We start from the raw sequence: 22,732 nt of genomic DNA on the forward strand, positions 1-22,732 counted from the left end.
CATCCGGCCAAGTCCCCGCAGTGAGAAGCCGGTGCGCCGCCTGGAGGAGTATTGCCCTGCTCACTGGCCACTCATCCTGCAGGGCGCTTTTGTCCTTAGTTATGCAAAATTATGTGATTTGTGCCTCAGACCTCTGGCGGGGAAGGGGGCGCTTGTAGAATCTAGAGTCTAATTGTGCCAAAAGCCAATTTTATTGTATCTCCCATTAAGGGTTATTTGTGCCATCAGACGGTAGCAGTGCCCATAACCGGTAAGAAAAACACCTGCGCACCATTGCTATGAGCGCTTCCGCCAGGGAGACGCGCAAACCTGCAGAGGAGCGAACAGAAAGCAAAACCAACTGCGGTCATGGGGGAACAAAGTTTTCATTTTATTCAGATGCCCACAATGGATCAGTCTCCAGCATCATTTCCTCTTGAAATTGGTTCCAGTGGAAAAACGTCCTACCAGGTGTCCATCCTAAGAATCTCAGGCCTTTGGCCAGGCTGGTCGCCCAGGAAACACACAGGCAAGCATCCCTGCGTGGTCCTTGGTCCATCCCTGCGTGGTCCTTGGTCCTTCCCCGCGACCCAGCGCGCATCCAGGCGCATCGGGTTCCCGCCGTCCCCGGGAGGCCCTCCGAGCGTCCCCAGCGCTGCCCTCCCTCCTGCCCCGCCCGTGCCACCCCTCTCTCCCGTGCGCCCTTCGGGCCATGGAAGGAGCTCAGGCGGGAGAGATGTGCCCGAAGCCGGGCGCCTTGATACTGGTGATGTCGTTCTTCCGGTAGAAGTCGGCCTTCACGTGGCCCGCGCGGCCGTGGTCGCGGTTCAGAGGCTCCACGGGCTGGTGGATGCGCCGCCCGTAGACCGAAGACGACAGCACCGCCACCGGCCGCTCGCGCTCCTGTGGGAGGGGAAGTAGAGCGTTCTCACCTGTCCCTGCCTGCGAGTCCCACGCCCGCCTCCCGCCTCCACCCGGCTTCTCGGGGCAGAAGAAACCTGCAAATGAACCACGCCAGCCCCGAAGAAGCCGGTTGAGACCACACTGACGCCGGGGTGGGGTGGGGGGTGCGCTTCAACCAGGTCAGATCCTGTCCCCTCTGCTCCGGGCCACCACTGTCCTCAAGACGTTCAGAGGACAGTCCAAGATCTTGCAGGGGCGCCAGGTACCCAGCGCCTTGGGGATCGCATTCCTCCTCCGTCTCTTCCCTTCTCCCTGCTGCTCCTCCCGCTGGTCTTCTGTTCCCCTCCTTCCTTCTCCCAGACGCGCATCTCCCCAACTCCTCATCTCCCCAGCCCCAGACCTCCTCATCCCTTTCATTGTCCACACCCCCTTAAAAGGCTGCATCTCCAGGCATACCACTTATCACTGCCTGGAATTCAGTTCATCATTTACTGGGTTTTTATTCTTCTGTCTCCTTGTGGGAATTTCAGCTCTATGAGGGCAGACACTCCTGTTTTGCTCCCTTTATACTCAGCGGCATATGGGAGGTGCTCAAACTGTCTGACTGACTTTAAGACATGCTAGGCATGTATACTTGTGAGAAAAGGGAAAGTGAAGTAGCTCAGTCATGTCCGACTTTTTGTGACTGTACCAGGCTTCTCCGTCCATGGGGTTTTCCAGACAAGAATACTGAAATGGGTTGCCATTTCCTTCTCCAGGAGATCTTCCTGACCCAGGCATTGAACCCAGGTCTCCCGCATTGTAGGCAGACACTTTACCGTCTGAGCCACCAGGGAAGTCCATACTTATAAGGGAAAAGCACTAACTTCACTACTAACAGGAAATGAATTAATACAAACCCAAAACAACAGACTCATTGGAAAAGAGCCTGATGCTGGGAGAAACTGAGGACACAAGGAGAAGGGAGCACCAGAGGATGAGACGGTTGGACGGCGGCAATGACTCGACCGACATGAGTTTGAGCAAGCTCTGGGAGACAGTGAAGGACAGGGAAGGGCTGTCCATGGGGGTCGCAAAGAGTGGGACACGACTTAGCCACTGAATAACAGCAACACAGCAGCAAAACTGTTCGTGTCTGTGACTTAAGCAGCGATACCTCTTAGCACTTCCATCACCCAACTCCACGTCAATTACAAGTTTCATGGAAACTGACATGGCGACATTCTAAAACATTAACAGCAGCAGGCAAAAATCCTCTGATCAAAAAGCAGTCGCACCAGAAGCTCTTACATGCTGATTTCTGTGTATGGTACAAAGATGATGATATTAGTGCAGCACATGAATTTTAATAAACATACTGTCCTCACGTCAGACTTTATGGAGACAATGTTCTAGTGTGGAAGTGGGGTCTAACCTAGTGGGCAGATGGTCCTGACCCTGCCTAGGGGATGCACGGCCTCCTCTTCCTTCCCTCCACCCCAGGCATCTGCTGTGAGCCTGACCTTCTCACCCTGGAAGTCTGGCTCCCTTGGTTGCTTACCACCCACCTTTGTCAGCTCCTTCCAGAAAACTATTCAGATAAACAGAGGAACTGAACCATATATGGTGTATACAGCGACCCAGTAACTCGAGAAATAATCTGTTTTGCCTGTGTGCTTTCATTCCCGGAAGGCCAAGGCCCCTGAAACCCTGATACCAAGCCTCAGAGGTTCAGCAAAGACCTGTTCATCTGTCAGAAAGAACTTCTGAGTTTTGCTGTCATGGAATTGTTAAACTCTATAGGACTGGGCTAGGCTTCCCTGGTCATAAAGAATCTATCTGCAATACAGGAAACCCAGGTTTGATCCCTGGTTTGGGAAGATCCCCTGGAGAAGGGAAGGGCAATCCACTCCAGTGAATGGAGAATCCCATGGACAGAGGAGCCTGGCAGGCTACAGTCCATGCGGTCACAAAGAGTCGGACACGACTGAGCGACTCACGCTTTCACTTTCACAGGACTAAACAACGGTCACAAAAATGAACAGTTTAAAGGGCAGAACCGAGTGACAGTGACCTCAGCTCAGTCGTCTCTTCCCGGCACAGGAAGACGGGAGAGTTTCGTGCAGCCGACTGGACACAATGGTAAACACGCACAACAGGAAATCTGTTCACACCCAGTGATACTCTCTCGCTATTACCTCCTCATTAACGTGGAGTCCCAGGCTTTTGGCGTGTTCTCTGTCATCTCGGTGTAACTTCTGATTATAACCTGGATCCCTCTTAAAAACACAGTCATACAGGGAAATGATTCCAGTCTGGGAATAAAAAGAGAAAGCAAGCCATGAGTTTATTCAGGGGCTGAGTCGTGGAAGTTTCAGGGGGGTTGAAAGGCCTGAACTCTCCCTGATGGAGAGTAGAGATAACGTATAGAGATTCCTCGTGGCAACAAACATGTGTAGAGAAGGTCATCGTATGGGCAGAGACGAGAGCAGGGAGGCCAGGCCTCTGGTTCCCGAGAGGCCCCAACGGGGTAAAGATGTTTCCAGGGGCAACTTTTCTCCACTTGTTACAGACCCCCTTCTTCCCAGAAGAGGCTCCTCACTCTCCCTGACTCCATCCTGGAGCTCAAACCTTAAAATAATAATAATCTGTTTGATATCTGTGTTTTCTCCTTCATTTCTGCTTCTCCTGAATTTCTCAAATTTTCTCTAATAGGCTTGTACAACTTTGAAAAGCATCCAAAGAGACATTCTCCTTCTTCAGAGAGACAGAAATATTTTAATCATATACAGCAGCTATAAAAGCTGTAATTCATATATGTATGAACATATATATATTTGGCATACATTATATATACATATAAATTATTCATGTACTTTATACATATAGCAAACATACATATAAAACACACACACACAGAGCTCTGATGTATTAGCAAATGATCCTGTTAACAGAGCTACCATCTGTAACATCTCCGTAATTTTAATCCCCAATTTTTCTTACTACAAAAATAAAACTGCCTGGAAAATCCCATGGATGGAGGAGCCTGGTAGGCTGCAGTCCATGGGGTCCCAAAGAGTCAGTCACGACTGAGCAACTTCTTTCACTTTTCACTTTTCGAGCATTGGAGAAAGAAATGGCAACCCACTCCAATGTTCTTGCCTGGAGAATCCCAGGGATGGCAGAGCCTGGAGGGCCCCCATCTATGGGGTCACACAGAGTCGGACACGACTGAAGCAACTTAGCAGCAGCAAAAGAAGAAATCCATGTGTCAGCCGATCTCTAATTTCCACCTTGTAAGTCAGGCCTGTCATTTATGTTCCTCCAGCCAAGTGCTGACAAAGGTTTGTATAGTCAAAGCTATGGTGTTTGCAGTAGTCATGTACAGATGTGAGAGTTGGACCATAAAGAAGGCTGAGCACTGAAGAATTGATACTTTCGAATTGTGGTGCTGGAGAAGACTCCTGAGAGTCCCTTGGAAAGTAAAGAAATCAAACTAGTCAATCCTAAAGGAAATCAACCCTGAATATTCATTGGAAAGACTGATGCTAAAGTTGAAACTCCAATACTTTGGCCACCTGATGCAAAGAACTGACTCATGGGAAAAGACCCTGATGCTGGGAAAGATGGAACGTTGGAGGAGAAGGGGATGACAGAGGATGGGATGGTTGGATGGTATCACCGACTCAGTGGAGATGAGTTTGAGCAAACTCCAGGAGATAGTGAAGGACAGGGAAGCCTGGCGTGCTGCAGTCCATGGGGTCAAAGAATCAGACATGACTTAGTGACTTAATAACTACAAAAACCACCTGCCTTCAATCCTCCAGCAGTGAACTCAGATGGGCCATCTCACTGGAATTGGGATCACAGGGTCTGGAACCTGAGCCTGCTTATTTTTTTTCCCCTAGTATTCTAGGGGAAAAAAGTCTAGTATTCATTCTAGTATTCATGCTAGAATGACCCCCTCCAACTGCAGGGCATGGAGGTAGAAGGTCACAGTGAAAAGGATGCAAGATGTGTGCACCATGTGGTGGAAATCACATCCCTCAGACTCTCAGTGCAGGAACTCGGGGCTTCCAGCAAAAGTGGAAATGGCTGGAGTGTGACATAGCTTCAGCCCAGCCTTGAAGTGCCTTCACACATCATCGTCCTTCACACATCATCCATCCGCTCCTGCTCAGGAAGGTCTGAAAATAACCCAGACGTGGCTGCTGTCCTGGTACCAGTGCTACGGAGCCTAGGCTTGCTCTGCTCAAAGCATAATAGGCCAATGAATCCAAGAGATAGGGTGTTGAGGCATCAAGTTAGCCAGCTGACCGAGGAGATGGCAAACTAACATCTTAAAATAACCATCTCATCAGGGTCAAGATGCCATGTTCTTTTATAGAAGAGAGATTGGAGGGTGGGGGTGGGGGAGGTGACAAAGTAAACAAAAAGGCCATTAATCTTACAACTGTCTCTAGAATGGCCTCAGGCCAAGGGGGTCAATTTCTTCCTTTCTGTCATCCACAGGTGGACAGGGTCCTGAACAAAGGCACTTTTTCTCAATAGTCAGGCAGAGGGGCAGGGCCTTCTGAGGCAGGCCACTATGAGTTATTATAATAACAGAAGCAACAGAGAGCAAGTCAACACAGTTCCAACATGGAGCCATTTTGGCTCTTCCCTGCAACACCATTAACCATCTAGTTAGGAAAACACAACTGAAGGGACTTAGCAGCAGCAGCAGAAAAACAAGGCTATCTTTTAGAAACATTATTCTCAGGTTCTTCAAAGTTTCAGAGGCACCATGTATAAGACACTGATTCAGTGATGCTGGAGTGCTGACCTGCCTGCATTCTGAGTCACTCCATGTGCTAGAGCGGGAGCTGTGGCTTCTCCTCCCCAGAGGGCGTGGAATGAGGTCGCCTTGCAGGAGCTTCTCCTCAGCACTGCCTTGTCTCTCGCACTCAGCTGCTGGGTCTGTGCATGCCCTGGTTTGGCCAGCCCTGACTTTCACCCTTCCTAAAGGCAACCTACAGCCTCCTGAAGGCAACCTTGTACTCAGTTCAGTCACTCAGTCGTGTCCGATTGAGACCCCATGGACTGCAGCACGCCAGGCTTCCCTGTCCATCTCCAAATCCCGGAGCTTGCTCAAACTCATGTCCATCGAGTCAGTGATACCATCCAGCCATCTCATCCTCTATCGTCCCCTTCTCCTCCTGCCTTCAATCTCTCCCAGCATCAGGGTCTTTTCCAATGAGTCAATTCTTCGCGGCAGGTAGCCAAAGTATTGGAGTTTCAGCTTCAGCATCATAATTATCCAGGGCAGGTGGGGTACAGCTCTGGCCAGGGAATGAGGGTGAAACCAGTGGACACCATCTTCTAGGCCTAGTCCCCAAGAAACTCTGCTGAAGACCTCCACACTCTCCCACCCTGCTCTTTGTTGTTCGGTTGCTAAGTCACGTCTAACTCTGCAACCCCACGGACTGCAGAACTCATCAGTCCTTCCAATGAATATTCAGGACTGATTTCCTTTAGGATGGACCGGTTGGATCTCCTCACAGTTCAAGGGACTCCCAAGAGTCTTCTCCAACACCACAATTCAAAAGCATCAATTCTTCAGCGCTCAGCTTTCTTTATAGTCCTACTCTCACATCCATACATGACCATGTCAAGCGGCATGTGGGATCTTATTTCCCTGGCCAGGGGCTGAACCCCTGCCCCCTGCATTGGAAACACAGAGTCTTAACCACTGGACCACCAGGGAAGTCCAACCTTGTACTCACACAGATAAAGAAAGCCAAAGACCCAAATCAATGGAGAGGTGATACATTATTCAGATTTTCGAGCCATGAACATTGGCTAGCTGCTTGGGGAGAAAAAGAAAATGAAACTTAGGTCTTCATATCACACTACAGGCAAAAGTAAACTCAGGATGGATTAGTGAAATAGTTGAAAAGAAAAGCCATAAGGGGCCTCCTAGGCATAAAAGCAAAAGGGGAAATACCACAAAGAGAATACCCACCACTCTGACCATGTAAAATCAGACAACTGCTTATCACATAAAATTCAAACTTTAAAAACCTTTAGGAAATGATAAAGAAACCTCAGTATCTTTTTTTATAGGCTCTTTTTTTTTTTTTTGGCCACACAGCATGGCATGTTAGATCTTCATTGCCCAACCAGGGATCAAACCCACACCTCCCCGCATTAGAAGTGTGGAGTCAATCACTGGACTTCCAGGGAAGCCCAAAATCTCAGTTGTCTTTAACATCAATGAGTAGGATGTGCACAGAAGCTGGTGGGGTTAGCTGGGTGCTCTCTTCTAGCCTAAAGAGATTAAGGACATCTTGCAACAAATTTTTTTTGTTTTAATAATCCCCAGGCCAGTGGGCCCTGCAGAAATACATCAGAAGCTCAAGGATGCCTGCCACTCACTCTGCTGGGATGGTGGGAGGCAGGTTCTCCAAATAAGCATGCCCGCCTTCTGTAAGGGAGCTACTGCAATGTGGACCATTCCCTTTAGGGTTCAGAGCTACAGGCCAGCCCCAGTAGAAGCCCAAAGGCAGGCACAGAGAGTAACTTTAAAGTCCATCACCCCCATTTACACAGTAATACAGTCTGGGCTCTTGGTCATAATCTAAATGTCTCATCGTCACTGGAATCCCTCCAGGCCAGCTGACCCATGAAATAGGTGTGTTTCAGGGAGAACCTACAGTGCAACCAAATGACCTATTTCCCTAGGACCAGGACCAGCTGGAGGTGGCCACAGGTGTCCCCTTCTGCACCCGGAGAACCTAGGCCAGAGAGGAGGTGAGCAGCAGGGATCCTAGGGGCCATCTCCTCTAGGGCTATGGGTTTTATTATGCCCAGTGCCTCCTCCCAATCTTGGAAGCTCTCCTCCTCCCAGAAGTTAAACAAATTCTCACACAAATAGTTGGGGTAAGATTCTGAGCAAACTGAGGTCCAAGTCCTTTATTTTCTTCTCCCTTTCAGACCATTCTGAATGTAAATACATTCTCCATTGAAACTTTAAACCAGATCAACTCTGCAAAGAAGAAACAAGAGAAAGGAAACAAACATATTTTCCCACTGTGTCAAGGGTACTACTGAGTGCCTACCAAACACCTTTTTTCTTCCAGCACAAACAGAAGACTGCAATTTCCAGTTCCCATCATAATTATCCAGGGCAGGTGGGATACAGCTCTGGCCAGGGAATGAGGGTGAAATCAGTGGACATCACCTTCTAGGCCTAGTCTCCAAGAAACTCTGCTGCAGGCCTCCACACTCTCCCACCCTGCTCTTTGTTGTTGTTCGGTCGCTAAGTCACGTCTGACTCTTTGCAATCCCATGCAGCACACCAGGCTTCCCTGTCCTTCACTATCTCCCACAGTTTGCTCAAACTCATGTGGATTGAGTCAGTGATGCCATCCAACCATCTCATCCTCTGTTGTCATCACTTTATCCTCCTGCCCCCAATGTTTCCCAGCATCAGGGGCTTTTCCAATGAGTTATCTCTTCATATCAGGTGGACAAAGTATTGGAGCTTCAGCATCAGTCCTTCCAATCAATATTCAAGCTTGAGTTTCTTTAGGAGTGACTGGTTTGATCTTTGTGCTGTCCAAGGGACTCTCAAGAATCTTCTCCAGCACCACAGTTTGAAAACATCAATTCTCACCTTGCTCAATGGCCAGCAAATTAAAGGACCCACGGAAGGACTACAAAGCCACAAAGATCCCCAGGCCTTGGCAATAATGGAGCAACTAAAATGGAGAAGCCCAGTTTTCCAAGTCACTACATTCAGAAGAGCTGCCCAGGGCTGAAACATACATGTTGGGCTATATTTCATTATGTTTATATGTTTAAGGCCAGTGGTGGGCTTGTGTTAACAACCTGTTCTCTGGGGAAAAAAGACCCAATTTTGTAACATTTGATCATTTCTGTGGTATAGTATGCCCATCATGGCAATTTCAGGTTTTTAAATGAATGCAAAGTCCAGAAGAAATGCTAAAATCCCCTTTTGTCAGTATGATCAGGCTCTGACACACCACTAGTTAAGACTCTCAGGGTTTGGAGTCCATTTGCATGCACAGCACGTCCCAGCCCACCTTGACTAAGAAGGTTATGACGGGACTACATTCATCTCCTTTCCTCACGGGCCATGGCACCGCTACCTGTCACCTGCAGGCTTTCAGAACTGCCTGCCTACCCAGAGCTGTGTGACCTACTTTCAAAACTGAAAATTCCCAAGGTGACCGAAAGTAGTTTTCTTTGATTCTTAAGAGATTCATTTTTCCTTCTGATACTTTCAGCACTTCTCCTTGGGAATTAGGCAGTAGATGAAGCTTAAGGAGGTTGTTTTCATTAATTTTAATATTGTTCAAAATTCTATATCTCAGAAGAACTGGAGCTCGTCAAGGACACAACCTTAACATTTTTAAAAGAACAATACTCAACTATCTCTTTGGTTCCCGGCAAAGACTGTTTCCTCTTTGGTGAGTTAAGACCCCAAGTTGGGGAAATTTTCATAACTTTCCAAATAATCTGAATATTTTGTCAATTTAACAAGAGTGGCGCCAGTTGCCTTCTCTCTTCCACTGATATCAGCTCCCTATTCATTCCCCCACCCCCCACCTGCAGCAATTCACATCCTGGAAGAAAAAGCCATCCACGCGGGCTGAAACTTGAGTCTAATCTTACACGTGCCTAAGAGGCTTAAATATATTGGGGAAAGTGCTGTTTGCCTGTAATGCAGGAGTTCATTTCAGTTCAGTTCAGTTGCTCAGTCGTGTCCGATTCTTTGCAACCCCATGAATTGCAGCACGCCAGGCCTCCTTATCCATCACCAACTCCCGCAGTTCACTCAAACTCACTTCCATCGAGTCCATAATACCATCCAGCCATCTCATCCTCTGTTGTCCCCTTCTCCTCCTGCCCCCAATCCCTCTCAGCATCAGAGTCTTTTCCAGTGAGTCAACTCTTCACACGAGGTGGCCAAAGTATTGGAGCTTCAGCTTCAGCATCAGTCCTTCCAAAGAACACTCAGGACTGATCTCTTTTAGAATGGACTGGTTGGATCTCATTGCAGTCCAAGGGACTCTCAAGAGTCTTCTCCAACACCACAGTTCAAAAGCATCAATTCTTTAGTGCTCAGCTTTCTTCACAGTCCAACTCTCACATCCATACATGACTACTGGGAAAACCATAGCCTTGACTAGACGGACCTTTGTTGGCAAAGTAATGTCTCTGCTTTTGAATACGCTGTCTAGGTTGGTCATAACTTTCCTTCCAAGGAGTAAGCGTCTTTTAATTTCATGGCTGCAATCACCATCTGCAGTGATTTTGGAGCCCTTGAGACCCAGGTTCAATCCCTGGGTCAGGAAGACCTGCTGAAGCAGGAAATGGCACCCACTCCGATATTCTTTCCTGGAAAACCCCATGGAAAGAGGAGCCCCTACAGTCCATGGGGTCACAAATAGTCAGGACACAACTGAGTGACTAATACTTTTCATGTATTATTTGACTGTTGTACTTCTTAAAAGGAGATGATTTTGAAAGAGTCTGAGATGTAGTGTTAAATGAAAAGAGTGTGCTGCAAGTATATACACATAGTTGTGTGATCATGTGCAAACATATTATTAGTTTAAGAAGTTTGACGCACATGATCACATTCATAAACACACGGGAAGGCCTTCACCATGTATTCACACAGCGGTCATGACTGGTGGGAACGCTTCTTCCCCCCTCCCGGTGTTTCCTTCCAGGAGGACTTCCACTAGAAGGACACACATGACCCCTCAGCTCACTCCATCCTCGTTTCTTGGTGATCTGCCCCTTTCTAAGTTGGAGGAAGACACTCAGCCCCACCCCTCCAGGCCTTAAGTTTCCAGGGACATATCACTGAGCAGAGCAAGAGCAGCCAGCCCAAGCAGAGAGAGGCAACCACAGTCCACTCCCAATTTTGGTCCCTCTAGGACAAGAGCAAGGTCAAGGATAACCCAAACAGCAGATAATCCAAAAGGAAACCTCTGTTTAGTCTAAGAGGCTAAGCTTGTCAATCGGTGACTTGTCACTTTGTTTTAAAAAATCTGCATCCGTTTATTCACCCTTACTGATTCATCAGCAGGTATGTATGACACACCAACTGTGAGACCCTGGGCATTCTTTCAATTGTTGAGGACACAGGAAGCATATGAATAAATCCCTGCCCTCCTATTTTAATAGGAGAGGGAAAAAAAAAAACAACAGGAAAACTAAGGAAAATATTTAGTAGGTTAGATAGTAGTAGATGCCAAGGAGAAAATCAGGAAGGAGTGGGAACGGAAATGTGCCTTTCAGGGGGCATACTTGCATTTGACTAGTACACACTGAGACTGGATGGCGTGTGGGTGCGAGAGTCCACTGGATAACAGAGAGAAACCTGTCTAGATTCTAAAGGCGGGCCAGCAACAGAACTGGGGCTCACCTGCCCGAGGTGTGGCAGGCGTATGTGGTGCCTAACAGCTCCTCCACTCAGGAGGGTCTCGTGGAGCTGAGATTGAACACTTCCTGCATCCTGGATGTTGGCACAGGCCCTTCAGAGATACCCCTTTGCACCTCTGCATGGTCAAACCCATCATCTTTTTTACCAAGTCGTTGGCCGCACTTGGCAAAGGGAAATTCAATATCAGGAGGGTAAAGAAACACTGAACCCCTTGCCTCTGTGTCTCTGCCACAAACCAACAAGGAAAGTTGGCTAAATCCCACCAAAGCTGAGATAGGGCTTTCTGAGCAAAGCTTCCCTCACAACAGAGCTATCCACAATTCACATTAGCATGACAGAAAGCATATTCTAACACTGCCTAAGTTATTTTTTTTCTCAGTGAAGCTCTTAGACTTTGAAAAATTTAATCAAAACCTTCATGAAAGGTCATTCTCCTCTGACTTAGCCTTTGCATTTCAGGGGCTGAAATGTGGCTGAGGCGGAAGAAGAAGAAAAGTCATTTTTTAAATACCATTAAACTGAACCTATGGGGAAAGCACACACTGCTAGAGGCCCCTTTGGGAGCGAAACAGGAATTTATAGCATTTTTGCTGGCAGTTTTAGAGGATAAATTTGTCTTAAGATCCATGGCATTGAAAGTCGAAGTGTTAGTCGTTCAGTTGTATCAGACTCTTTGCTATTCCATGGTCTGTAGCTCACTAGGCTCCTCTGTCCATGGCATTCTCCAGGCAATACTGGAGTAGGTGGCTATTTCCTTCTCCAGGGGATCTTCCCAACCCAGGGATCGAACCCCGGTCTCCTGCAGGGCAGGCAGATTCTTTACCACCTGAGCCACGGGCTTTGAATAAGTGTGCTATTATGAGAGATTTAACTTTGAGCTCCCACAGGGGAGATGCCTTAGAATTTAGGAACCAACAGATTGACACATCGACACTCAGACTACCTGCCTCGCCTGTGTTAATTTCCAACTGTGAAAAAGGGTGGAGGATAAAGACAGGCCCCGAGACCCAGCCTTCAGTGAAAGGAAACTCTAATCATCACTAAGATGAACAAATAAAAATGATAATATTAAGAAGAGGTCTGCTCACACTGGGCTTACCGTGTGCTACTTTCTACCCTTAGTTAAATTAATTCTCATAAGAGCTCCATGCAGTTGGCTCTGTTTGATCTCTGATTCACAGACAGGCAAGATGTGACTCAGTGGTTGCTCTGTGACTTGAACTAACTAACAGAGTCAGTAGTTTACCCAGCTCTTCCCTGGTGGCTCAGATGGTGAAGAAGCTGCCTGCAATGTGGGAGACCTGGGTTTGATCCCTGGGTCAGGAAGATACCCTGGAGGAGGGCATGGCAACCCACTCCAGTATTCTCGCCTGGAGAATTCCATGGACAGATGAGCCTGGAGGGCTACAGTCCCTGGGGTCACAAAGAGTCAACACGACTGAGTGACTAACACACACACACACACACAAACACACACACACGCACACACACACACACACACACATGCACACGCACACACACACACGCGCAGTATTTTCACCCAGGACTCCTGAGCTCCTAAGGAACTAACCCGTGAGGGTGACACCCACAGATTGACTGAAGAGCTAGTTTCTCAATGTTTCTTCTCAGCTTTGACTGGAGCTTGGAATTATTTGCAAAGAATTTAGGGGCAGCTGGATCCCCCAGCAAACCTGTGATACACACTTCATCCTCCTTAGTCCAAATGCTCTCAAGGTCAGAGGATTAGCTTCTGGAGTCCTGCAGCTGATTAAATACCACTTCACACAAGGACTTCATTACCACTGGGAGTTGGCTTACGAATGGACTTTGAAATGTCTTTTGTGGTTCTTGCAGCCTTGAAGGCCTTTTTATTTAAGTGTTAACCTTTCTCCTGGGTCATTTTTTTTTTTTCCTATGACACTAAAGGCTTCAGGACTTGAATTTGCCTATGACCCAGCAATCAACAGTACTGAGTTTTTCGTGTTTTTTTTCCCCTTACAATCAATTTGCATTACTTTTTCTAAGGCCCATCCCTACCTTCCCGGGGCAGTAAGACATCAGAGCAGATGTTGGAAGTGTTTTCTGTAAAGGGACAGACAATCACAGTTTTAGACTTGGCCCGTCCCCCTGTCTTGGTTGTAGCTACTCAACTCTGGGAGGTTGCCACTGACAATACTAAACACAGGAGCTTGCGACTGTTTTAATAAAGCTTTCTTAAAGCAGGTGGCAGGGTGTATTTGAACTATGTTTCTTGCTCACTTTTGATCTCCTTCCAGGCATGGAGACCTGGTCTGGTCAGTTGGGCATCCCTCTGCTGCTTGGTTGATTTGGCCCCAGAAAGGTGGAGCCCCGTGTCTGACTGGTGAATTCAGGAAGAATAAACCGAGTCAGCCAAGCCTGCTGCAGTCAGACTCCAGAGGGAGCCTCGTCCAGCGGTGGACCCCAGCTCCCAACCTTCCTCCAGATCCTGGGCACCCAGTTAGCTTGCTGCTCCAGTAGAAGCAGTTGGGACCTGGCGACTCCCCTCGCTTTCCTAGAGAGCACTCAGCCCTAATCCACCCCCAAAAGGCTGGGAACACTGGCTGAGCGTCCGGCCTACCCCATCCCTGCAGGCCTAGTTCCCCCCCAACTCCTCTTCCAGGTGTACATGCTCCTTCCCCCACCCCTACTTCATGGCAAACAGAGGGGGAACAATGGAAACAGTGAGAGAGTTCATTTTCTTGGGTTCCAAAATCACTGCAGATGGTGACGGCAGCCTTGAAATTAAGACACTTGCTCCTTGGAAGAAAAGCTATGACTAACCTAGACAGCATATTAAAAAGCAGAGACATTACTTTGCCAACAAAGGTCGGTCTAGTCAGAGCTATGGTTTTTCCCGTAGTCATGTATGGATGTGAGAGTTGGACTGTGAAGAAAGCTGAGCACCAAAAAATTGATGCTTTTGAACTGTGGTGTTGAGAGTCCCTTGGATTGCAAGGAGATCCAACCGGTCTATCCTAAAGGAAATCAGTCTTGAATATTCATTGGAAGGACTGATGCTGAAGCTGAAGTTCCAATACTTTGGCCACCTGATGGGAAGAATGGACTCATTGGAAAAGACCCTGATGCTGGGAAAGATTGAAGGCAGGAGGAGAAGGGGCTGACAGAGGTTGAGATGGTTGGATGGCATCACCAACTTGATGGACATGAATTTGAACAAGCTCCAGGAGTTGGTGATGGACAGGGAAGCCTGGCAAAGAGTCGACCACGAGTGAACAACCGATCCTACCCCCACCCCACATCCACCGCTCCCCCACCACCACCCCCGGCTCCGCCCCTGCCCAGCCCCTCCGTGGCGGGGAGCCGGGGTCCGCCTTACTCTGGTGGTCTTAGCCGCGGTTCTCTGGGGTCTAAGAACCCTAGAGAGAGGCCTCTCTACTACCCTCCCACCCCTGTGACCCTGACGCCCCCCTCCCACCTCGAACCTCTTACAGGCTGTGCTGCTCAAGCCCACCCCAGCCTTTTTGTGTAGCCGCATCCCCAGACTCCTAACCTGACATTGCAGCCCCGCCCCGCCTTGCATCCATGTCCCCAGAAAGCCAGCAGTGCAATCCCGCCCTCAGCACCCTCCTTCAGTGTTCAGTTCAGTCCATCAGTCATGTCCGAGTCTTTGCGACCCCACAGACTGCAAAACTCCAGGCCTCCCTGTCCATCACCAACTCCCGGAGCTTGCTCAAACTCATGTCCATCAAGTCGGTGATGCCATCCAACCATCTCATCCTCTGTCAGCCCCTTCTCCTCCTGCCTTCAATCCTTCCCAGCATCAGGGTCTTTTCCAATAAATCAGTTCTTCATATCAGGTGGCCATAGTATTGGAGTTCAGTTTCAGCATCAGTCCTTCCAATCAATATTCAGGACTGACTTCCTTTAGGATGGACTGGTTGGATCTCCTTGCAAGTCCAAGGGACTCTCAAGAGTCTTCTCCAACACCACAGTTCAAAAGCATCGATTCTTCGGCGCTCAGCTTTCTGTATGGTCCAACTCTCAGATCCATACATGACCACTGGAAAAACCATAGCCTTGACTAGACGGACCTTGATCGGCAAAGTAAAGTCTTTGTGTTGTCTCACCCGGTTTCTTCTCCCTCTGAATCCCCTCCCCAAGACTCCTTCCCGATTGGGCAGAAGCTCCCCCAGGACCCGCCCCCTCAGTGAAACACCGCCCCCATCTCAATGCCTGGAAGTGCAGCCCCGCCCCAAACACGCCCCTTGGTCCCACCCAGGCAGTGTAACCCCGCCCCTATTCTCCCCCGACCCGGGTTACCTCCGTGGACTTGCAGTCCCGCCCCCATCAGCCCTCCAGCCCCCTCCCCTCAATGCAGCCCCGCCCTTGACCCCCGCAGCCCAGACCAGCACCCAGTCCTCCGTCCCGGCCCTCAATCACCCCGCCCACTCCCCCCACCCCACCCCGGCTCACCCAGCCCTGGCGGTAGTAGTAGCTGTGCTCCTTGGGGTCCTGGCGCCGCGGAGGGACGTAGCTGAAGGCGGATAGCGCCGAGATGGGCAGCGGTCGGGGCTTGCCCCGCAGCGCGGCGGCCGTGATCTCCTCCTCGTCGTCCTCCATTTGGCCGCCGAGCTCCGTCCGCCCGTCGAGGGCCTGGGTGCAGCCCTCCCGCCTGGGGCTGCCAGGCGCCCGGGTTGTGCTGTTGCCTGGAAACGGCGGCCGCGCCGCGCGAGTCTGGGAAGGGCGGGGCGAGGGCGGGGCCGACCCGCCCCCATGCCCCTGCAACTCCGCCCCCCAGCTCCTTGTTGGGACAACAAGGAGCCCAAACTGCTCAAGCCGCTGCTGGGGCCGGGGGCGGGGAGGTGCCTCTGAGATCCGCACTTTCCGACCTGCTCACGTTTCTGCGTGTAGTCTGTCCCTTCCTGAGACCATGTGGGTTGGGCAACTGTGTGCCGGCGCCTGGGATGAGCCCTAAACCAAGCGGACTGTCCGCTGGGATCTGACAGCGTGGTGACAAAGACGGGATCGATGTGAAATGACAAGTGATTCAAGAGGGTCGGAGCAGCGCCGCCCAATAGAAACACAGAGGCGCACCTGTAGTTTAAAACTTTCTGGAAACCACACTCTCACCCTTCCCTAGGCAGCCGTATGTGAGCTCCGTCGTGTCCGACTCTTTATGGCCCCATGAACTGTAGCCCGCCAGGCTCCTCTGTCCATCGGATTTTCCAGCAAGAATACTGGAGTGGGTTGCCATTTCCTCCTCCAGGGAGACTCTCCTGACCCAGGGATCAAACCTGCATCTCTAGTGTCTCCTGCATTGTCAACTGGATTCTTTACCACTGTGCCAGCTGGGAAGCTTTTAAGTACAGACGACGCCAATGTTAGGAAGATCATTCCTTGGATGAACGTGAGTTTGGGTGAACTCCGAGAGTTGGTGACGGACAGGGCGGCCTGGCGTGCTTGCAGTTCATGGGATCGCAAAGAGTTGGACATGATTGAGTGACTGAACTGAACTGACTTTTTTTGTTTTTTAGTTGTTGTTGTTGTTGTTTTTGGATGCGGACCATTTTTAAAAGTTTTTATTGAATCTGTTACAATATTGCTTCTGTTTTTTGGACTTTGCCCACCCAGGGTTGGAGCCCTCCTTTCTCTGTGTCTCCAGCTTTGGCAGGCGAGTTCTTTACCACCAGCGCCACCTTGGAAGCCCTAGGCAGGGGTCCTCATAAAATCACCAGGAGAGACAGAGAGAGAGAGAAAAAAAAAAAAAAGCTCTTCTAATCAAGTACCTCCCTCAACCTCTCAAACTTCTTTTAAAGATCGGACACAGGATGTCAGCTAATAGTCAGGAGCCGTCACAGCCTTGCATAGGTGATCTGGTAACACATTTTGTGAAATGGGAGCAGTTGATACAAGCTGTCTTGAGAACTCAGCTAAAACTGAGACCGAAACTGTTTTGTTGAAAAATCCTTTTGTGCAGCTATGTGGAGGTGCATCAGTTAGCTTCGGCTTCCCCTCGGATCTCTTCTGTACTAGACTGACAGCTGTAGAGGGCGCTGCTGCACACATCCACCCTCCGGGATGGGTCAGTCTGGCACAGAGATCTCCGAAGAAGATTTAGCTTCGGAACGAGGGACCAGCTTTGATCACTCAAGAGCTTTCGTGTAGCAGAGTTTCATTAAAGTGAAAAAGGGACAGAGAAAGCTTCTGACACAGATGTCAGAAGGGGGCGGAGAGTGCCTCCGCACTCGCCAGTCTTAAAGGGAGTTACTTTTTCAGTTGGTTATTACAATAAATCAAAAGATGTCTCAAGGTTGTAAAGGTCTTACTAGACCCATTCCACAATTTACATTTTAAGACGACAGGATTAGAACTAACAGTAGAAAGTTCTTAGCAGACCCACTACCATAATATATATTTTAAGATAACAGGATTGGTCAGAAGGTTTTCAAGGAGAAACTGACCTCAAGCAGGATACATTGTTGTTAGATAATTCTCAGTACAGAGTTTAAGCTGAGTTGTTTTGTTGTGCAATCATCAGCTCCAGGATTAAAGAAAAAAAAGTTTTCTGTGACTAGGACTAAGGTGTTCTTTTCTCTTCCTTGAGAATTCCAGACCTTTATCTCCTCCTCAAGAGCCTCAGACCCCTCTCTCCTCCTCGGGGACCCTGGACTTCTTATCAACCTACGTAGGAATTGACTCTTTCAGTTACACAAGCTCCTTCTCCATGACAAGGCAGTGATCCATGAAGGGGAAGGACTTGGATGCTCTTGCTTTATCTGGGAGGTAATTCCAGGGATCAGGAAGCAAGGGACCAGACGAGTGAGGGCAGCAGGGAAGTCCATATAAGGCTAAATTCTCAAGGTCACTCCTTAGGGCAACTGGAGCTTGACCTTGCCCAGGATTCTCTGAGGAGAGTGGAGCAGCCTCTCAGAATCACCTGCAGTTCACCATGGAGGCACCTTTTAATTCTCACCCCCCGTCCTCCTGGGGTGAGACTTCCTTCCTTATCGTTCACTCCCAACCTTGTGTGACCCCAGCCCAGTGCTGCCTCGGCGCCCCTGTGAGTCTGCCTGGTGTCACAGAAGCCTGGGGGCCTGTGAAAGTCTCCATCACACTTGAGGTGTGATGCGTGGTCAGGAGGTGGTGGAGCCCTGTGGAATGGCCACCACCCTGGTAGTGAATTCGCATCCTGCACGGCAGGAACCAGAGGTGGAGGAAACAGTAGACAAGATGAACTTTGCTGGTTTCAATTATTAAGAGATTTTAGTTGATTTTTTAAAAATACTTTCCTATATGATCCTATTACATATTCCAGGTACGTGAGTGGAATACAAGGTCAAAAAGTCTAATGGATTTAAGTCCCTTGTGTCTGTGACTTGTACTTGCAAAGTCCTATGTGAGGGAAGGGAAGGATAAAGGAACAAAAACCCTGCTCTTAAAATAAGTGGGATAATAGTACCCACAAGCAGGCTGAGCATGAGTAACTCTGCAGATCAGATAGCTTTGTTGCAGTTGACAACCTCGGTAATCTGGGATGTTGTTGTTCATTCACTTAGTCATGTTCGACTCTTTGTGACCCCATGAACTGCAGCAGGCCAGGCCTCCCTGTCCTTCACTGTCTCCTAGAGTTTGTTCAAACTCATGTCCATTGAGTCAGTGATGCCACCCAACCATCTCATCCTCTGCTGCCCCCTTCTCTTCCTGCCCTCAAACTATCCCAGCCTCAGGGTCTTTTCCAATGAGTATTAGAGCTTCAGCTTCAGCATCAGTCCTTCTGATGAATATTCAGGGTCGATTTCCTTTAGGATTGACTGGGATGTATACTCTCCAAATCCCATTCCACCATCACAGAATCTACACCAGTGCCCAGAGCTGACGTTGGGTGATGACTTTGCCCTGGTCTGGCTAAAACGTACTGTTTAGGCAGCCTGCTCTGTGGGGCCACCAGGACCTCGGCTGCCTGCCGCTCCCCACTGGGTCTGTGTATCCAGCAAATTTAAGGTTGTTATGAACTCAAGTCATATGGCAGAATGCTCCTGCCACACATTTCCAAATGTTTGACAGAATAAAATTGTAACCTTGGCTCCATCAACAGGGGAGCCGCAGCCCATTCTCCAGATCACCTTCAGCAGATATGGGGTACGGGCAGTGATGCATGGTGGGATAACAAGCCTTGATCTTATTCGGCACCTCCTCCCTGGTAAAGAGGTCAGGCCAATTCCCCTCCCTGTAGGATACTGCCAGTAGACTTAGAAAACATGCTTGCCATTAGGTTTTTCCTGGAGGCTGACTCGTTCAATTGATGGAGTCCCTGTGAGTCCCTTTAAGCATCAAACTTACATTTCAAGGCATGTAAGTGTAAATTTAATTGTGATTTGTTCCCGTGGTTGATTTTGAAATCAAAATGAATACGATTTCATATATGTCCCAAATGAAATACCCATGACTCTAGCAGTGAGCAAGACCGCCTGTCAGAACCAGGCTCCTTAGAGAGGGCTGACACCAAGGCTGAGACAGAAGAGGGTGAGTGAGCCTGGGACAGCCTCTTCTGCCAAGAAATTTTCCAGCACGAGTATTCCAGGTCAAAAGGATAGACAGATCAACACGCAGGGTATCCTACTGTGGCAGGGAGGAAGCCAGGGCTGACTCTATGTTGGAAAGTGTTTCTTTGACTGGCTTTTATTGTGAATAATAAGCACACTCTCAGTCATATCCATACAATCCATGGAATTCTCCAGGCCAGAATACTGGAGTGGGTAGCCTTTCCCTTCTCCAGGGGATCTTCCCAACCCAGGAATGAACCCAGGTCTCCCATATTGCAGATGGATTCTTTACCTGCTGAGCCACAAAGGAAGCCTTTTAAAAAATTATTATTTATTATTATACTCAATGGCTTGCCTGGAGGACCCTGCCCCTCTGCTTGACTGTAGACTTAAGTGCCTTTATTCAGCTCAAGGAGGGATAACACATGCTTCCGAAGGCTGGATGTTCCCTTGGAGATGCTTTACAAGACTGAAGACCCTTTCACTTTACTTCCCCACAGCATCTCCCTCTCCCTTCTGCCTTTTGACTTCAGCTCCTCCTTGCTTCTTTCTTTCTGACCTATGAAACAACCTGCCATCCAGGCCTCAATAAGATGGTGATTTTGAGGCCCTAGCCTGCCATCTTATGAGTCTGCTGGCCCCCCCGATTAAAGTCTCTTCCTTGCCCCAACATCTCCTCTCTCGGCTTCATCGGCCCATCGTGTGGTGAGCAGAGCGAGCTTGGACTCTGTAATACTACCAGTCTAAAATACAAGGTAAACATCCAAAAGATGACTGTAACGGATTGAAGCACATCAAGCAGATAAAACGTCATGAATTCACAGATAGCCTAAACAAACAATAAGCAAAACACTGACCAGAAAACCAGCTCTCTATTCTAAAACCTGATAAAACAAAAGACGCAGTTGTCTTGATTTTTCTGTATAATTCATCATTTAAAAATTTTTATTGGAGTAAAGTTGATGTAAGATGTGTTAGTTTCTGCTGTACAGCGAAGTGAATCATTTATACACATATCCACATGTATACATATATCTACTCTTTTTTAGATTCTTTTCCCATATGGGTCATTAAAGAGGATGGAGAAGAGTTACCTGTGTGAAATGAAATGTTTTCTGCTTTATGCTTTGCCAGTAAACAAGCCTTTTCCAAATGCAAATTTCTGAGCCCAGGTGAAACATAGCCAGCTATTTGGAAACCATTAGCTACTTTCCTCCTTGGTAAGTGCTGAGGAACTGGGGGATATTTAGAGGCAGCCATCCACCACATCCGCCATCTCTTACAGTACACAAGGAATTAGTATGTGAACAATAAAGAAAGAGGATTGGCCCCAGATGGCTAGAGGCTTATGAAAGAAATGATTTCAGCAAGCCCAGATGCTTGCATCTTCCCATATATAAAAGATCACTAAATCTCTTCATGTAGGAGATTTTGTTTTCTCTTGATTAACAGTAATCGTCACATATTCAGATTACCTGCCCCTGGCTGCAAAATCATATACAGTCTGGCCCCTCCGCCACCTCCTCGGAGTCAGCTCTCTTGGAGTCAGCTGAGGTACTCTCTCCTGGATTCAAGTCCTAACACTCCCACCGAATAAAACCTCTCAATCTTGAGGGTGTGTGTATTATTTTTAGTCGACACCTGCATTATACACTAGGTTATCAATTTTTACATATAGTAGTGGTATATATGTGTCAATTCCAACCTCCCAGTTTTTCCCTCCTTCCCTTTCCCCCAGTAAGATAAGTTTGTGTATAAACCTTATTTTGCCCTTAGTCACTCAGTCTTGTCCAACTTTTTGTGACCATGCGGACTGTAGCCTGCCAGGCTCCTCTGTCCATGGGGATTCTCCAGGCCAGAATACTGGAGTGGGTAGCCTTTCCCTTCTCCAGGGGATCTTCCCAATCCAGGGATCGAACCCAGGTCTCCTGCATTGCAGGCGGATTCTTCACCGTCTGAACCACCAGGGAAGCCCAAACCTTATTTTAAAGTTCACCAATAGTTGATGGCAGAAATTTCTTCTTTATAGATGAATACCAGCAGATAAAAGTAGAAGGAATGATAGAGTGAGGAAATCTTTTTTTAATCACCTATAGGAAGAATGAGTCTAGGCAACGGTCATTAACAGATGCTAAAGCCCTCAGGTGACAGGTTGATGGGGACTACAGAGGAGGGATCAGGCTGGTGGTGAGCCAGGAACCCACTATCAATCTTAATATCACTAAGAGGGTAACAGGACATTATGGTATGATGCAAAACAAATACACAGTACCTCCTCTGAAGCAGCCTTGTGGAAAAAGTTAAGCTGAATCTAAGCAAGCCTCTGGATCCTTTCATTTAACAGGAAATTCAGCAGAGGAACTAGTTAGAAAATGTCAAGTCAATGCCGTGGGACATTTTCCAGGGCAATTGATCTGACTTCTCCAATAAATTCATGACATGGAACCTAGGTGAGGGAGGAGGGGGCAATACAGATGTGAGACTTAAGACTTAGAGGTTTAACACCTAAAATTAGTATGTGGTCTTTGTTCAAAGGAGTCAACATTTAAAAAATATTTCTGAAAGACAAATGCCATATGGTACCACTTACTTGTGGAATCTAAAATATGGCACAAATGGAGAGAAAGCGACTCACAGACTTGAGGTTGCCAAGAGGGAGAGAGGTGTGGGAGAGATGCATTGGGAGTTTGGGATTAGCAGATATGAGCTGCTCTACCTAGAGTAGTCCTACTTTATAGCATAGGAACTAAAAGTCAGTATCCCAGGGTAAAGCATCATGGAAAAGAACAGAAAAAAGAATGTATATAGGTGTAACTGAGTCACTTAGCTGTACCGTAGAAATTAACACAACATTCTAAACCAACTATACTTCAATAACAAAAAT

The 22,732-nt window shown here is 48.2% G+C and overlaps 1 protein-coding gene across 1 annotated transcript; it reads right to left on the bottom strand.

The window, feature by feature from the left end:
• Window positions 1-346: 346 nt before the first annotated feature.
• CUNH5orf49 (chromosome unknown C5orf49 homolog) lies at window positions 347-16,054 on the bottom strand. Its single transcript, XM_040262373.1, has 3 exons — window positions 15,779-16,054; window positions 3,060-3,176; window positions 347-882 (listed from the first exon to the last, which is right to left on the bottom strand). The coding sequence occupies exons 1-3, from the start codon at window positions 15,923-15,925 to the stop codon at window positions 703-705; spliced, it is 444 nt and encodes a 147-aa protein (XP_040118307.1). The 5' UTR covers window positions 15,926-16,054; the 3' UTR covers window positions 347-702.
• Between the last annotated feature and the right edge of the window lie 6,678 nt (window positions 16,055-22,732).

The sequence above is a fragment of the Oryx dammah genome, unplaced genomic scaffold (genome assembly GCF_014754425.2).
Source record: "Oryx dammah isolate SB20612 unplaced genomic scaffold, SCBI_Odam_1.1 HiC_scaffold_20, whole genome shotgun sequence".
Lineage (NCBI taxonomy): Eukaryota > Metazoa > Chordata > Mammalia > Artiodactyla > Bovidae > Oryx > Oryx dammah.